The 13,758-nt window shown below is 40.6% G+C and overlaps 1 protein-coding gene across 1 annotated transcript in view; it reads right to left on the reverse strand.

The window, feature by feature from the left end:
• Positions 1 to 13,758, reverse strand: part of ctnnbl1 (catenin, beta like 1) — a 67,094-nt gene that overhangs the window by 18,061 nt on the left and 35,275 nt on the right. The window contains exons 12-13 of the mRNA XM_061801136.1: positions 9,468 to 9,565; positions 8,648 to 8,728 (exon numbers count right to left, since the gene is read on the reverse strand). Of these exons, the coding sequence (XP_061657120.1) occupies positions 8,648 to 8,728; positions 9,468 to 9,565 (179 nt within the window). The remainder of the gene's footprint in view (positions 1 to 8,647; positions 8,729 to 9,467; positions 9,566 to 13,758) is intronic.

Below are 13,758 nucleotides of genomic sequence, written 5' to 3' on the forward strand. Positions count from 1 at the left end.
TATATAGGACATATATACAGATATATAGATATTATACAGATATATACATATAGACAGATATATAGAGATAGATAGATAGAGAGCATACATAATATATATATACATAGATAGACATAGATACAGAGATAGACAGATAGACAGAGAACATAAAGATATTATATATAGACTATCATATATATACATATATATACATATATACAGATATATACATATTACATATAATAGGAGATACATATATTATATATTATACATATATGACAATATATACATACATATATATATATATATACACATATATATATATATATAACATATATACAATATACATATATATACATATATATATTACACAGAGAGATATATATATACATATATAGACATATATATACATTATATACAGAATATAATATATATACATATATATACATATATATACATATATATACCTCTATATCTCTATATATATATATATCTCCTACTTCTCTATCTATATATATCTATCTATTATATATGTTAAATTGAATTTTATTATTTGAGATTCTCCCGTTCGCACCACACACAAAAGTGCAGAAGATTGGTGATGGAGTATCGGTATTGATTCCCAGCTACTGGTCTATAAATCACTAAACGGTTAAGGTCCTGAAACCATGAAAGAAATGCTTATGGAATACAAACCCAGTAGGGCTCCGAGATCAACAGATTCAGGTCAAATAGGGGACCGAACCGTCCAAAGCAACCATGGTGAAGCAGCATTAAGCTATTATGCTCCGCACAAATGCAATACGTGGCAAACAGTGGTGACGTCAGCTCCAAGTTTGAATGATTTTAAACCCAGGTTAAAAACTTCTCTCCTTTGTTTTAGAGTATTTACACCTTTTTAATGATACTTCTTGAAGTGGGGCAGCACGATGCCTCAGCTGGAAAGCATTGGCCTTACAGTTCTGAGGTCCCGGGTTCAATGCGGGACCCGCCTGTGTGGAGTTTGCATGTTCTCCCGGTGCCTGCGTGGATTTTCTTCGGGCACGCCGGTTGTCCCCCACATCCCAAAAACATGCAACATTAATAGGACACTAAATTGCCCCTAGGTGTGATTGTGAGTGCGGCTGTTTGTCTCGATGAGCCCTGAATTGAATGGCAACCAGTTCAGGGTGTACCCCGCCTCCTGCCCGTTGACAGCTGGGACAGGGTCAAGCACTCCCCGCGACCCTTGTGAGGATAGACCTGAAAAGAGCTGGGACCACCGTTTCCAAGGTGACTGTTGGTAATACACGACGTCATGGTTTGAAATCATGCATGGCACGGAAGGTTCCCCTGCTTAAACCAGCACAAGTCCCATCTTAAGTTTGCCAATGACCATTTGGATGATAAAGAGGAGTCATGGGAGAAGGTTTTGTGGTCAGTTGAGACCAAAATGGAACTTTTTGGTCATAATTGCACAAACCGTGTTTGGAGGAAGACGAATGATGAGTTCCATCCCAAGAACACCATCCCTACTGTGAAGCACTGTGAAGCATGGGGGTGGTAGCATCATGCTTTGGGGGTGTTTTTCTGCACATGGGTGACTGTATTGTATTAAAGGAGAGGATGACCGCAGCCATGTATTGTGAGATTTTGGGGAACAACCTCTTTCCCTCAGTCAGAGCATTGAAGATGGGTCGTGGCTGGGTCTTTCAACATGACAATGACCCGAAGTACACAGCCAGGACAACCAAAAAGTGGCTCGGTAAGAAGCATATCAAGGTTCTGGCATGGCTTAGACAGTTTCCAGACCTCAACCCAATACAAAATCTTTGGAGGGAGCTGAAACTCTGTGTTTCTCAGCAACAGCCCAGAAACCTGTCTGATCTAGGGAAGATCTGTGGAGGAGTGGGCCAAAATCCCACCTGCAGTGTGTAAAAACCTGGCGAACAACTACAAGAAACGACCTCAGTAATTGCAAACAAAGGCTACTGTAACAAATATTAACATTGGTTTTCTCAGGTGTTCAAATACTTATTTGCAGCTGTATGACACAAATAAATGAACAAAAAAAATCACACATTGTGAGTTCTGGATTTTTCTTTTGAGATTATCTCTCTCACAGTGGACATGCACCTGCAATGAAAATTTCAGACCCCGCCATGATTTCTTAGTGGGAGAACTTAGCAATATAGCAGGGTGTTCAAATACTTATTTTCTTATATATATATATATAATCACTCTAAATTGCCCCTAGTTGTGATTGTGAGTGTTGTCTGTCTCTGTGTGCCCTGCAATCGGCTGGCAACCAGTTCAGGGTGTACCCTGCCTCCTGCCCGTTGACAGCTGGGATAGACTATAGCACTCCTGCGAACCTCGTGAGGATAAGTGGCACAGAAAATGGATATCGAGACAGACAGACAGATATAGACATCTATAGAAAATAAGCAGCTTATTTCAGCGTGAAACTGGTGGATGGAAGTAACTATCCTCGGAAAAATCGGAAATCCATTTTGTCTAGCGGCTTATGGGGATGAAGGTGTATCACTGAGATAAAAATGGAACAGCGGAAGCCTCATGATTCAGCTGAGGTGATGGACATAACTGGGATGGTGCCTTGAACACCTTGGGACTTTTCCACCAACCAGGAGGAGCAGGAGTTCCAGGTTGCAAATGGTTCCTGTGACATATGTGCTTTGTCTTTCCATCCCACTTATGAGTTCAGGCTACCTTACATAAATGAGGGTGATTTTGCTCAATACTGACACCAACCGGATCTAAGAAAAATACTGGAATATCAAGATGTCAATGTATTCTTTAACATCTTGGACTCCTCTTTTCTTCTTCTCAGCGTGTCATCTTTTCCCATCTAATCCTATCTCGAGAATCTTCCTCTCTAACACCTACTGTCCTCATGTCCTACCTCACAACATCCATCAACCTTCTCTTTCGTCTTCCTCTCGCTCTTTTGTCTGGCAGCTCCATCCTCAGCACCCTTCTACCAATATACTCACTTTCTCACCTCTGGACATGTCCAAACCATCGAAGTCTGCTCTCTCGATCCTTGTCTCTAAAACATACAGCTTTGGCTGTCCTTCTAATTAACTTATTTCTAATCCTATCCATCCTACTCACTCCAAGCGAGAACCTCAACATCTTCATTTCTGCCACCTCCACTTCTGCTTCCTGTTGTCTCTTGAGTGCCACAGTCTATTATCCGTACATCATGGCCGGCCTCACCACTGCTTTATAAACTTTTCCCTTCATCCTAGCAGAGACTCCTCTGTCACATAACACACCAGACAGCTTCTGCCAGCTGTTCCAACCTGCTTGGACCAGTTTCTTCACTTCCTTACCAGACTCACTATTTCTCTGGAACTTAAGATGAACGCCCATATTTGTTTGGCACAGTTTTTACGCCACATGCCCTTCCTGACGCAACCCTTTGCATTTACCCGGGCTTGGGACCGGCCCACAGATGGCACTGGCTTGTGCCCCCAAAGGGCTGCATTCTTTAACATCTTACACAAAATTTCAAATATTTGTGGTACCTTTAAAACCTAACCTTTTTATCCAGGTGAGGTGATTCAAGGTGATTCTCATTTGCAATGTCAACCTGGCTGCAGACAGTCTGAGGTAGGGAGTTTAATAATAAATGGGTAGATTTCAATAAATTATAATATATTTATTCTATTTTATTGAGAAAACATACCAAAATAGATTACGCAACAAAAATTAACTACAGATGTGATTCATCATCTGAAAATTGCAATAGGGACATGTGTCTGAAACTTTACACAATTTCACTACAAATTTGACAGGTTAAAAAAAAAAAAAAAAAAAAAAAAAAAAATCACACTTATTGTCATCAGCAGGACTTTTACATTTAATTAGATTGAATTATTTAAAAAAAAAAAATTTCTGTCCTGGCATTCAGCCCAATGTTCATTCAAGTTCTCGAGCTTCAGAGAAAATCACATATTTACACATTTATAGCCCTTTTAGTCACCATGTGCTTGGATGTAATACAATATTTAGCTTATAACAAGATTACATCTACAGTTTGTATAGATTTATTTCTCTTTTGCTTTGTTTACTCTGCTTTCATGAGCCAAGTTGGTATTGCAAATACATTACCTCGATCAGGTCCAATAAATGAAAATTATTGTCCATGACTTCATTAACAGCTCTGTCAGTTTTCAAATTGAGCAGTGTAAGAAAAATCTGTCGAAATGTTTGCATGGAAAAGAAAAAACAGATTATACATTGCAAATATTTATTTGTGAACAGAAGGTTTTTATTTCCCACCCAAATCCCCCCAGCCATGCCCTTCCCTGGACTGGCACATACCAGCTGAGGCTCGGACCTCTGTTCCTTAGCGGGACCATGTCGGACAACGGGGCACCTTGCCACCAGGATGGCAGGGGATGACGCCGCAAGCCTGTGGCTAGGTCCACCACACCCACACTCAATCTGTGATTTGAAGTTTTGCTTTTCAATATATACTAACCCTCAAATTTCAAGAAGAAAACCAACACCAATGGAAAAAGTAACCTCCTTGGCAGAGGTAATGATTGCTCTTTCATATCAAAAGCTATCATAAGGGACAAAAATGCCATGTTGACTATTATATGACAGGAGTGTATTTTTATACTTTTGTCAGATCAGTGTTTAGCTCTGAAATACTGAAGGCTGAAAGAAATGTTTTGTCTTTTGATGTGTAAAATAAATTTAAGCTATGTCTCTGTCACAAATAACTTGGGATGCACATTTGCGCAAATCATTAGGCAGAGGAGGGAGACTATCGGCGTAGGGCTTAAAAGACTGGTAGACATGCAAACAAGGTTTCTTATCACACAGAAATCATCCTTTTGCCATTTTCAGGGAAAGTAACAAGAGGAGAACAAGGAGAGAACCAAGTGAAGGAGAAAGAAGATAAAATGTCAACCCGTCTGGCCTTTCGAGGCAATCTCAGCCTGACTGACAAATTAATCTTGTTGTCATTGTAATGTGGTAATCTTCAACTCTTGAACACAAATTCTCTCGTACTATTATTCACTTTACTCCATTCAGTGCCTATTTCCTGTATTTGTTTTGTATATTTATTCTCTAGTGTGGCAACAGTAGTTCCAGCTTCCTTATTTATTATTTGATGTCAAGTTGTGACCACCTTATCTTCCACAGCTCAGCATGATGGGAAACAGCTAAATAGGAGCCACATACAGTAAAAGGATGCATGTGCTTCTTTCCTACAATTTTGCTACATTATTTTAAAGAAGAACAATGCAGCCCTATGGGGGCACAAACCAGTGCAATCTGTAGGCCGGTCCCAAGCCCGGATAAATGCAGAGGGTTGCGTCAGGAAGGGCATCCGGCGTAAAAACTGTGCCAAACAAATATGAGCGTTCATCTAAAGAATCCCATTCCGGATCGGTCGTGGCCCGGGTTAACAACGTCCGCCCCCGGCACTGCTAACCTGCAGGGCGTCGGTGGAAATTCAGCTACTGTGGGTCGAAGACAAAGAAGAGGAGGAAACCGGATCCAGCGTCAGAAGAAAAAGAGGAATGCACAGAGCCTACAACTGAGTGTAGGGACTTTGAATGTTGGGACTATGACCGGAAAAGCTCAGGAGTTGGTTGACATGATGATTAGGAGAAAGGTTGATATTCTGTGCATCCAAGAGAGCAGGTGGAAAGGTAGTAAGGCTAGAAGTTTGGGAGCAGGGTTTAAATTATTCTACCACGGAGTAGATGGGAAGAGAAATGGAGTAGGGGTTATTTTAAAGGAAGAGCTGGCTAAGAATGTCTTGGAGGTGAAAAGAGTATCAGATCGAGTGATGAGACTAAAATTTGAAATTGAGGGTGTTATGTATAATGTGGTTAGCGGCTATGCACCACAGGGAGGATGTGACCTAGAGTTGAAAGAGAAATTCTGGAAGGAACTAGATGAAGTAGTTCTGAGCATCCCAGACAGCGAGAGAGTTGTGATTGGTGCAGATTGTAATGGACATATTGGTAAAGGAAACAGGGGCGATGAAGAAGTGATGGGTAAGTACGGCATCCAGGAAAGGAACTTTGAAGGCCAGATGGTGGTGGACTTTGCAAAAAGGATGGAGATGGCTGTAGTGAACACTTATTTCCAGAAGAGGGAGGAACATATAGTGACCTACAAGAGCGGAGGTAGAACCACGCAGGTAGATTATATTTTGTGCAGACGATGTAATCTGAAGGAGGTTACTGACTGTAAAGTAGTGGTAGGGGAGAGTGTAGCTCGACAGCATAGGATGGTAGTATGCAGGATGATTCTGGTGGTGGGTAGGAAGATTAAGAAGACAAAGGTAGAGCAGAGAACGATGTGGTGGAAGCTGAGAAAGGAAGAATGTTGTGCGGCCTTCCGGAAAGAGGTGAGACAGGCTCTCGATGGACAACCGAAGCTCCCGGAAGACAGGACGACGACAGCCAAGGTGATCAGAGAGACAGGCAGGAGAGTACTTGGTGTGTCATCTGGTAGGAAAGGGGAGAAGGAGACTTGGTGGTGGAACCCCATAATACATACAAGGAAAGAGATTAGCGAAGAAGAAGTGGGATACTGAGAGGACTGAGGAGAGGCGAAAGGAGTACATCGAGATGCGACGTAGGGCAAAGGTAGAGGTGGCAAAGGCTAAACAAGAGGCATATGAAGACATGTACACCAGGTTGGACACGAAAGAAGGAGAAAAGGATCTCTACAGGTTGGCCAGACAGAGGGATAGAGATGGGAAGGATGTGCAGCAGGTCAGGGTGATTAAGGATAGAGATGGAAATGTGTTGACTGGTGCCGGTAGTGTACTAAATAGATGGAAAGAATACTTTGAGAAGTTGATGAATGAAGAAAATGAGAGAGAAGGAAGAGTTGAAGAGGCAAGAGTGAAGGACCAGGAAGTGGAAATGATTACTAAGGGGGAAGTCAGAAAGGCACTACAAAGGATGAAAAATGGAAAGGCTGTTGGTCCTGATGACATACCGGTAGAGGTATGGAAGCATTTGGAGAGATGGCTGTGGAGTTTTTGACCAACTTATTCAACAGAATACTAGCGGGCGAAAAGATGCCTGAAGAATGGAGGAAAAGTGTTCTAGTTCCCATTTTTAAGAACAAAGGGGATGTTCAGAGCTGTGGGAACTATAGAGGAATAATGTGATGAGCCACACAATGAAGTTATGGGAAAGAGTAGTGGAGGCTAGACTCAGGACAGAAGTATCTGCGAGCAACAGTATGGTTTCATGCCTAGAAAGAGTACCACAGATGCATTATTTGCCTTGAGGATGCTCGTGGAAAAGTACAGAGAAGGTCAGAAGGAGCTACATTGTGTCTTTGTGGATCTAGAGAAAGCCTATGACAGAGTACCAAGAGAGGAACTGTGGTACTGCATGCGTAAGTCTGGTGTGGCAGAGAAGTATGTTAAAATAGTACGGGACATGTATGATGGCAGCAGAACAATGGTGAGGTGTGCCTTAGGTGTGACAGAGGAATTTAAGGTGGAGGTGGGACTGCATCAGGGATCAGCTCTGAGCCCCTTCCTGTTTGCAGTGGTAATGGATAGGCTGACAGATGAGGTTAGACTGGAATCCCCTTGGACCATGATGTTTGCAGATGATATTGTGATATGCAGTGAAAGCAGGGAGCATGCAGAGGAACAATTAGAAAGATGGAGAGATGCGCTGGAAAGGAGAGGAATGAAGATTAGCCGAAGTAAAACAGAATATATGTGCGTGAATGAGAAAAGTAGAGGGGGAAGAGTGAGGCTACAGGGAGAAGAGATAGCGAGGGTGGACGACTTCAAATACTTGGGGTCAACAATACAGAGCAATGGAGAGTGTGGTAAGGAAGTGAAGAAACGGGTCCAAGCGGGATGGAACAGTTGGCGGAAGGTGTCTGGTGTGTTATGTGACAGAAGAGTGTCTGCTAGGATGAAGGGCAAAGTTTACAAAACAGTGGTGAGGCCGGCCATGATGTACGGATTAGAGACGGTGGCACTGAAGAAACAACAGGAAGCTGAACTGGAGGTGGCAGAAATGAAGATGTTGAGGTTCTCGCTCGGAGTGACCAGGTTGGATAGGATTAGAAATGAGCTCATTCGAGGGACAGCCAAAGCTGGATGTTTTGGAGACAAGATTCGAGAGAGCAGACTTCGATGGTTTGGACATGTTCAGAGGCGAGAGAGTGAGTATATTGGTAAAGGATGCTGAGGATGGAGCTCCCAGGCAAAAGAGCGAGAGGAAGACCAAAGAGAAGGTTTATGGATGTGGTGAGGGAAGACATGAGGGCAGTTGGGGTTAGAGAGGAAGATGCAGGAGATAGGCTAAGATGGCAAAAGATGACACGCTGTGGCGACCCCTAACGGGACAAGCCGAAAGGAAAAGAAGAAGAAGATTTTAAAGAAGAACTGATGGCTTCTTCCATTTATCTTTGGATATGAGACTCTCAAGAACAGAAGCAACAAAAGATTCGGTATTTTCAACCATGCTGTCTTTTAAAACCAGGATTGTGATTTACTGTACATCATCTTTACTGCAAACAAGCAAGTAAACTAAGGTTTCAAGGTCTTTCTCTAACAAGGTGCATGATGACACAGTTGCATGAGGAGACAGCAAAGAGAGAATCCTATGGAGGGAGGAAGGGATGGATGAAAAGTGAACAGAGAAATGCTTACATGTTTCTCCCCTTCGATCCGCTTGTCAGCCTGTTGAACAGCCTCCAGGTACTTAAAATGCAACTCCATCAGTCGATCAACCTGGCGAGAAAAAAAAAAAAAATTGAGCCAGGGAGAAAGAAGCAGCATACAAAAATTTAATGGCGGGGCAAAAGGGTGTGACTGCAAAGAATAGAAAAAATAAAATGAGAAACATGGTGAAATATAAAATCAGGCAAATACTAAACGCAGTACACAACTGTTCAAATGCCTGTCTTTTACGCTATAAAAAAAAATTTAACACTAAAATGGATCATTTTAAAATGTTTCCCACCATATTATGAGTAAGGAGTTAAAATGGTGGCACAGTGGTGCAGCTGTAAACCTTTGGAATTTGCATGTTCTCCCTGTGCCTGCGTGGGTTTTCTCCGGGCACTCTGGTTTCCTTCCATATCCCAAAAACATGCATTAATTGGAGACTCTAAATTGCCCCTAGGTGTGATTGTGAGTGTGACTTTTTTCTGTCTCCATGAGCCCTGTGACTGATTGGCAACCAATTCAGGGTGTACCCTCCCTCCTGACCAATGACAGCTGGGATCGGCTCCAGCACTCCTGCGAACCTTGTGAGGATAAGTGGCTCAGAAAATGGATGGATGGGTGGAATTTAAATTTATTTTTTATTGTATTCACTGGCCATTTTCTCCTTGTTGCTCGATCGAGCATTAATTGGAACTAAGATACACAAATGCCTTCAATTTATACATCACACTAAAAACATTTGATCACAAATGCTGCAAAACAAAATGCATAAAGAAGAAAACAAATGCAAATATGCACTAACCTTCTCACAGTCATTCTCTGAAAACTTATTTAGGAGTCTGCTTCTCTGCTGGGACTTCAGATTTCTCAGCATGGAGGCAATAATTGAACAGACGTGCTCTATAGAAAATATATAAGAAAAGGCCCAAGTTAAATGTATCGTCAAAACAGTCCAAAAATTTTTTCCCAAGAAACAAACCTGAATAGTTCCACTGTTGCATTACAAAAACTGGGACAAAGCATTACATTTAAATTGAGTTCACAATGAGTTGACCTGAACCAAATATTTAAAGTCCATCAAGAGGAGGTTACTTTCGGCTTGTCCCTTTCGGGGTCGCCACAGCGTGTCATCTCAGATGAACGCACATATATGTTTGGCAAAATTTTTACGCCGGATGCCCTTCCTGACGCAACCCTTCTCAGGGAGTGGAGGCCGCAGTGGGATACGAAGCCACAACACATGGTTTACCAAACCAGTACTCTAACCACTGAGCTAATGGGCCTTATAAAGTCTTGTTTTTAAAAACACTTACAATTCAAGGTATGATTAGTTGGATTCATTTCTTTCAGTATAAAAATGACATAAAACACTGTCAACACTGTTATTATAATATGGTTATATTGATGTGACAATTTCAGAACTTTTGCTTTGCAAATGCTTGAGTTGCTCCAAGTATTCATAATGTGGACAATTCTAAAAGCAAAGCAAATTAATTTGCATAGCACATTTCATACACAAGGTAACTCAATGTGCTTTACATGATTATAAAGATTTTAATACAAAGAGTTTATCATTTAAAATGTGAAAAAATAAAAAGGACAAACAATGTATATAATAAAAAAATAAAAAGTACAATCAAATACAGAGTACAGTAATCCTCTGTTTTTTGTGGTTAAATGGTACCAGACCCACCGGCGAAAAGTGAAAAACCGTGAAGTAGGAGTAAATGGCGTTTTGTTTTCTTTTTTGTTTGCTTGTTTTGCTTCATAGGTCATTGTCATTTTGCTGGGGATGCCTTATCAATACGTCAACCGCTTCAGTACTGTAAAAATGTATGCTGGCGTTTTTTGTCTTTTGGCTTCATTGGTCCATGTCGTCGTGGCGGTGGTGGTGCGTTAGTACGTAGCCATCCGTTTTTGTTTTGTTTGTTTGTTTGTTTTCTTTTGGGGGGCTCAGAAATCCGTGATGCACTGAATCTGCGATGGGTGATCTGTGGTGATCTGTACTATGCAAGAAATATTAAAACTGGAAATACTCTAAATAAAGGATTAGAAAAAAGTAACAATACCAGTTTTCAACTTGGATTTAAAAACATTCATACTTGAAGCTGACATCACCGTTGTTAGCAACTTATTTCATTTGTATGCAGCACAATAGTCAAATTATGCTTCACCGTGTTTGCCTTGGACTCTGCGCACCATTATTTAACGTGAGTTAGTCAATCTCAGAGGTCTACTGGGTTTGTATTTCGCAAGCATTTCTTTCATGTATTCAGGACCTAAACCATTTAGTGATTTATAGACCAGTAGCAGAACTCAATCTGTTCTAAAACTGAATGGAAGTCAGTGTAAGGAGTTTAGAATTGGAGTTATAAGCGCCAACCTCTTTGTTCTGGTCAGAACACGAACTGCAGCATTCTGAATGAGCTGTATAATGCTCTTTTTGGGGAGTCCAGTCAGAAATTGTAAAAATGGACGCAACCTTCAACTACCGGAGTGAGAGCCAGTATGGTTTGAATCTCTTTTATCCCCATATCTTTTAAATCTACATGTCCTTTATATTTTCATACTCGAATCTTCTTACCCACATTTCCTTTTAACTTTAACATAGACGAGGTAATATGTGAATTGTGTTATGTGGTGACTTTGTTTATTTGATTGCCTCTATTTTGACTTTAACTTTAGCATAGATTAGTTAGTATGTGCTGACTTTGTTGATTTGACTTTTTTTTTGGACTATCTGCAGCCCAAGAGTACTCTGAGAAGTTAATGAATGAAGAAAATGAGAGAGAAGGTAGAGCAGAAGAGGCAAGCGTGAATGATGATTAGTAAGGGGGAAGTTAGAAAGGCACTGAACAGAATGAAAATTGGAAAGACAGTTGGTCCTGATGACATGCCAGTGGAGGTATGGAAGCAATTTGGAGAGGTAGCTGTGATGTTTTTGACCAACTTATTCAATAGAATACTAGCGGGAGAGAAGATGCCAGAAGAATGGAGGAAAAGTGCGCTACTCCCCATTTTTAAGAACAATGGCGATGTTCAGAGCTGTGGAAACTACTGAGGAATAAAGATGATGAGACACACAATGAAGTTATGGGAAAGAGTAGTGGAGGCTAGACTCAGGACGGAAGTAAGTATCTGCGAGCAACAGTATGGTTTCATGCCTAGACAAAGTACCACAGATGCATTATTTGCCTTGAGGATGCTTGTGGAAAAGTACAGAGAAGGTCAGAAGGAGCTACATTTTGTCTTTGTAGACCAAGAGAAAGCCTATGACAGAGTGCCAAGAGAGGAACTGTGATACTGGTATAGTATTGGTTCAGTATGCACAAGTCCGGTGTGGCAGAGAAATGTTAGAATAGTACAAGACATGTGTGAGGGCAGCAGAACAGCGGTGAGATGTACCGTAAGTGTGTCAGAAGAATTTAAAGTGGAGGTAGGACTGCATCAAGGATCTACGCTATGCCCCTTCCTGTTTGCGGTAGTAATGGATAGGTTGACAGATGAGGTTAGACTGGAATCCCCTTGGGCTATGATGTTCTCAGATGATATTGTGATCTGCAGTGAAATGAAGATTAGTTAGATTAATTAGATTACTTTGATGGTTTGGACATGTTCAGAGGCGAAAGAGTGAGTATATCGGTAGAAGGGTGCTGAGGGTGGAGCTGCCAGGCAAAAGAGCAAGAGGAAGACCAAAGAAAAGGTTGATGGATGTTGTGAAGCAGGACATGAGGACAGTGGGCGTTAGAGAGGAAGATGCACGAAATGGGCTTAAATGGAAAAAGATGACACACTGATCCAAACCCCAAAGGGACAAAGCAAAAGGAAAAGAAGAAGAATTTACGGCGGTCTCTATGGTCAATCCATTGATGAAAGCTAGCAGTAGATCTATAGCTTCCTTAAGCTTGTAGAGGGGAAAAGTTTTCAACTTTAAGATAATGCGTGCCAAGGAGGAAAATGACTGTTCACATTTAGATATATGGACAGACTAGTCTAACGTTAGAATTTAGATCAAGTCAAAGTAAATCCAGGCATTTGATTTGACTGAATGAAAAAAGACTGAAAAATAGCCGGGGATATGGGGGCTGCAAGCATGATCAAAGGATCATCACCAATTTTAAAGTGCAAGTTTTATAAATTGTATTATGAATGAAATATATCTAGTGGAGCTATAAATAAATGCTATTCTGTGTTCAAAATGTACAGAATATTATCATTCATTATTTAGGTGCGTACCTTTACCCCCAAAAAAATTCCAAATTCAAATACAAATTCAAGTAAGTGAACTACTCGAAGTGAAACTAAATTTAATTCAGATTTGCGTGATGGCATGCAAGCGTGCTTTTATAGTGTATATCGTATCGATTCAAAAACGTTTTCATTTCTTGTTTTTATAAATGATTGAAACGCATGAATTTGACAATTAACGTCATGTTTCGTTATCAGTAAATAATAGACATTTTTTAAGTAATTGTTTCTGAACTCTCACCTCATGTCTGCGTAAACACACTAAGCCCGTGAGCGCCCACTTTGACCACTATGAGCAACATCAGATGTATGCACTGTGGTAAGATCAGTGTCATCCATTGACGTTACGTGGCTCATTCAAAGATTCATATTACAGCATTTACATTACCATCAGAACATTTTGAAGAACAATTTTGTGTTTTTGCAAAGTTACAATGAAAATGTCAACAAAGAAAAAAATATATGGCTAACCAAACCAAGCCAAGTATAAACTATAAATTTGAAAGGTCGCTTGCAACTTTGTTTCTTTTTTTTTTTTAACCCACAATGATATCCCAGTCTGTTTTTCTTGGTGTAAAACTGAATTATTGCTTGCAGAATATCTTAAGCAATGCATGTTAAAAGCTGAATTATGCTCCCAAACAGTTTTAGGGTTAATGTCATGTTGTCTCCTATATTTAAAATACAGAATTAGCTTTTTGTGCACTGTATTGTCTGTGCTTTCATTCTCAATCAGGCTGTGCCAAGGTGGAATTATAACTTTATACACCATCTCATCCTGTACATTTTACTTTGGGTTCAGACCAGACCTTTTTTACTAAAAAAAAAAAAAAAAAAAAAAAAAA

Source organism: Syngnathoides biaculeatus, chromosome 2 (genome assembly GCF_019802595.1).
Source record: "Syngnathoides biaculeatus isolate LvHL_M chromosome 2, ASM1980259v1, whole genome shotgun sequence".
Lineage (NCBI taxonomy): Eukaryota > Metazoa > Chordata > Actinopteri > Syngnathiformes > Syngnathidae > Syngnathoides > Syngnathoides biaculeatus.